This window comes from Cupressus sempervirens, chromosome 10 (assembly GCF_028749045.1).
Source record: "Cupressus sempervirens isolate cs-2001-9-10 chromosome 10, ASM2874904v1, whole genome shotgun sequence".
Lineage (NCBI taxonomy): Eukaryota > Viridiplantae > Streptophyta > Pinopsida > Cupressales > Cupressaceae > Cupressus > Cupressus sempervirens.
The window spans coordinates 768,637,671-768,642,083 of record NC_143127.1 but is presented as its reverse complement, the minus strand read 5'-3'; the positions used below and the strand labels follow the sequence as shown (position 1 = coordinate 768,642,083).

The 4,413-nt window shown below is 33.4% G+C and overlaps 1 protein-coding gene across 1 annotated transcript; it reads right to left on the bottom strand.

The window, feature by feature from the left end:
- Positions 1-399: 399 nt before the first annotated feature.
- On the bottom strand, positions 400-1,574 carry LOC149536126 (uncharacterized). Its single transcript, XM_089806630.1, has 3 exons — positions 1,417-1,574; positions 1,249-1,295; positions 400-918 (listed from the first exon to the last, which is right to left on the bottom strand). The coding sequence occupies exons 1-3, from the start codon at positions 1,523-1,525 to the stop codon at positions 766-768; spliced, it is 309 nt and encodes a 102-aa protein (XP_089662756.1). The 5' UTR covers positions 1,526-1,574; the 3' UTR covers positions 400-765.
- Between the last annotated feature and the right edge of the window lie 2,839 nt (positions 1,575-4,413).

Sequence of the window (4,413 nt, the reverse complement as noted above, 5' to 3'; positions counted from 1 at the left end):
ATCTTAGCATACATAAGACTTTATTCAAGAGAGGATAAGATATTTCGGTATTTTGTTCTACTGTTTGATGAGTCATAAAACACACATCAACACTACTTAACACCTTAATATAGATGTCTTCCCTTTTGAATATAAATAAAATTTCTCTATAGAAATGAGTGTCATAAGAGTTAAACAAATTACATTTCATAGTGTTGCCCAACACATACTTAAAATGCACCAATAATTATAAAATGCACCAATAATTATACACTTTTGGACAAATGACCTACGGTAGTCACTTACAAATGTCTAACAAAAAATAATGGAAATGTCAAGTGTTAACCAAAAAAATTCTAAGAAATGATCAGCTATTTACAAGCATCGTATCAGATAACACTGATGAATTGTACAAATCTATTGATTATTATTGACAAAAACTTTTTATTATAATATCATATAAAATAACATACATGTACGAATGTAATGCGATATTTATAACCACAAGGCTTGGTTTATATTGAAAACACGTCATTCTGAACAGTCGCAGAACATTGATTCATCAAATCCAATCGCTGTCAAAATAGTTTTGACAGGCATGTGATCGTTCCTAATGCAGAGCTACAGTAAACACACACAACTTTCACTATCATATTCTATGATAATCTACGCCTAAATCAAATCCCAAAACTTTAAACAGCTGGATAAGACTAACAAACACTAATTGCAGTTCCTTATTGTCTTCCTAAACATGATCTACGCAAATTACATCTTCATTCCTGTGCTCTACTTATTTTTCTCTTCATTTTTTCCATGGAGATCAGAGACTGTATCCTTCCTTGGTTCTTTTGGAGCATTGACCGGTTGACTATTATGATGTCCAGGATCTCCTTTATCAACTGGCGGTTTCGGTGGATCCTTCACGCTCTCAGTAGCAGCCTGCGCCCACAAAAAAAAACAACCGAAATCCAAGAGTTAAGTTTTAACGAATTATTTAGTAGCACGTTGTTATCGTGGAATTGTTTCTTTGCTATTTTGAGAAACCTTCCAGTCACAGATTAAGCCCAAAAATACACTCAGTAAAGAATGAAGTAAAATTACTCTCAAAAGCTTAAAAGGGTCCGTCTGTTCTAATGCAGACTTTAGCATAAAGAAAACCAGCAAGCAATTGAAAGAAATTCCGCCCACATCTGTTACTAAAATTCTATAACTCCCAACATGCAACTGTACATAGTAATCTCTAATGGTTGTCCAATGTGGTATACTTACAGTAGAAAACAGTTGAATAAGTCCTCCAGAGGCATGCTTTGATTTCCCTGAGAAAATAAATCCAAAACCAAATAAAAGCAAGTAGGAAAAACAACGAAAGATAATAGAGAAAGGGGAATATCTATCCAAGATTTCATTTTTGAAGAGATCTACTCTTAGAAAACTTACCAGTATATCCGTTTGGAAGAAAAAGGGGTCCGCCTTGAACAAAGTTCAGATTTCTGAGAGCAGTGGGAATGGAGAGTTTGAGGGCTGATCCCATGCAAATGTTAGCCATGTTGAGGCTTGAGAGGAGTGGTAAGAGTCTCCTTACAAATAATTCTCTCTTTCACATGTGAGTTGAGTGCCTCGGAGAAATTGTCAGGATGTTTCGTAGAAGTTATCGGACTGTAGATTTGACCGGATGTATTATTATTAATTAAATATTAGAAAACTCTCTGCTCTGATATTTAATTTAGTTAGTAAATACTGTAAAATGTGCAGTCTGATGACTGCAAAGACAGTGCGTTTCTCGGGAAATCCTTCATTTTTGTCGTATGTAAAATAGAGTTGGTCTGGCGATAGATTATTTAAATTTATTATTATGATAATATGGATATCTATTGGCTCCTATCTATGTATTGAAGAGTGGTCTAATTGACCTAGAAGCTATTTTAGAAGAGTTTCTCTATATGCTCAGGTAAGATTCAATGTGGAATCTCTGACTTGTTTAGCTTTTTTTGCTGTTAGTGTTAGTGTTAGCTTTTTTTTCTGGAAATTCAGGAAGCTGTTGATCCTTTTAGGCTTCTTCAGAGCCTTATAGACTTTTAAAAAAATAATTAAATTTTATAAACTTGGTGATTATTTTGGGGATCACTTGATTTTGACAGGTATTGCAATTGTTCTTGGGTTTTTGGAAAATCTTAGTTAAAAACTTTCTGATACCCATTTCCTTCTATCTGCGTTCATCACAATAACGTCAACATAATCATTTCCGACATTAAGATAATCATCTTTGCAAATATTGATATTTGCATTGGACTAGAAAGATAAGTCTTTGTGGATTGCTCCTTATGAGCATCATGGCTCTATGTTGTTTCAACTTTTAATTATCCCTTCTGCAACTAGAATATGTATAAACATGCAAAACAGTCTTCAACAAGAAATACAACAGAAAATGTGAAAGGAATTATTACTATTAGACTTGCCGCCGGATTGTTGTGTGACAAACCGGCGGTGTAGGACACCGTAGAACAGGAAAATGACCCCGTAAAAATCAAATCCCCCCTTTAAAAGAAGCAGCTCGGAAAGGATGAAAAGCTGCAAGTTCAAGCGTTGTCAGTAATAAATCTAATGCTGGAGTCTTGTCGTAACGACAGGCAACTTATAGTTTGGGAGTCGGGACCATGTATACATTGGACCAGCACAAAGCCTTCGGTGTTATGATATGCGTTTTGTTTTTCTCCAAAGCCAACGTACACATATTAATTGTCGCCCAGACGAGACTTATTATTTAGTCTTATTATTTAGCCATCAGAAACTGTGTCAACAGGAAAGGGTGGTCTAATTGGTATTGATTATCTGTGGGCTTGAAATAAATTGAGGGATTGAACAGAGTGACGATTGTGGGCACAGGTCATTGGGATTTTTAATGGGTGTTCTAGTCTGGAGTGTGGGGAAAGCAATTTAATATTTGAAATCCTTTATTTTGCTTTTATTTCTCATATTTTTTGGTTTAGGCCGGTTTGTTCAGGCTGTGATTTGATTGACTAAAAAAAATAATTAAGTGGGTTTTATAGGCTCTCTCAATGTGATTTGAACTTGTGACCTCTCTTTCAAGAGTTCAAGTTCTCCACCACTAGGCCACTGACTCGCTTTGTTTGGTCATTTTAGGTTATAGGCTGATTAAGAATGCTCTGATTTTCTGGCGGTGTCTGACGCCAATAAAATGAGAGACCACCCAAACAAAATATTTCATTGAAGTTCTAGATTCAACTAGAAAATAGTTCATAGAACCAGGTCATCAATTATGCTCTAATCATCATGGTGGAGGAAGTTTATCAGTTTGGACAATTGCCATGGGCGAAGAGGGGACTACCTTTACAACTATGCTCTTATGTGTACATTCACGAAAACCTAAATTTATAATTTAAGAAAAAAAATGCATTATTCTTATTAAAAAATATTTTTATTAAAATTTAAAATATTTTAATAATTAATATTTCAGTTCCACGGACTTAAATCTTTATTTTCTCTTTTTCAATTTCTGAGAATTTGATAGGGCATGATAATAGATAAGGAAGTAATAAAAAATATTCTAATTTAATCTACTTAAAACTTGATTTGATAAATGTAGAACATATATATTATTTTATTTTATAATTTCAATTTTTGAATAATATATGTTGATCCTTTCATAGTTAAGTGTTTTAGTGTGATTATTGAAATAATATTTTTAGAATAAAAAGTTTTTAATAATATATATTAACCCTTGAATAGTTAAGCCTTAAAGTCTAACTATTTAAATAATTATTTAAGACTAAATAAATAAATAATTAGCTTTGATATAGAAGGATTGATTTATAAATTAGATCTTAAAAAAATTAATTCTTTTAAATGTGAGATGTCTTGTTGAAAATGTTATGAGCCTATTTATTCATTTGTTAGGATTATTATTTTACATAAGGAAACACTTTAGAATTTCTATAGTGTTTTATCTTTTCTTTAGTTTAACTCATTATCCTAAAATTAAATTGGTCAAAAACTTGAGCCTAGACATACAAAATGGAAATGGGGAAGAAAAACATAGGTCATCCATTTCATAAAGAAAGTAATAGCTAGAGGAATCGGTAGATATAGGGAGAGATGCAAAGAGAGAGAGGGTAATAGGGATAGGGGAATGGGGAATGATAAGGAGCTTGAGAGGTAGAGAGAGTAGGGTAGTGAGTAATATGAATGTTTGTGTGTGTGTGTGTGTGTGTGTGTGTGTGTGTGAGAGAGAGAGAGAGAGAGAGAGAGAGAGAGAGAGAGAGAGAGCGAGAGAGAGAGAGAGAGAGTTGGACAAGGTCATGATAGGGAGGGAGAATGAAAGGAGTGGTTATGTGTGTCTAAGAGCTCTATTGATTCACTCTACTAATTTTTTTAACTTTCATATCTCATTGCAGTTATTTCTTAAGGTGATTCAAA

What these genes read in the sequence shown, in the direction of transcription:
- LOC149536126 (XM_089806630.1), bottom strand. Translation starts at nt 1,525, where the DNA reads ATGGCTAACATTTGCATGGGATCAGCCCTCAAACTCTCCATTCCCACT. An exon ending in TCTTCCAAACGGATATACTG is followed by an intron (nt 1,296 to 1,416) that starts GTAAGTTTTCTA and finishes TTATTTTCTCAG; the next exon opens with GGAAATCAAAGCATGCCTCT. An exon ending in TTATTCAACTGTTTTCTACT is followed by an intron (nt 919 to 1,248) that starts GTAAGTATACCA and finishes TTGTGGGCGCAG; the next exon opens with GCTGCTACTGAGAGCGTGAA.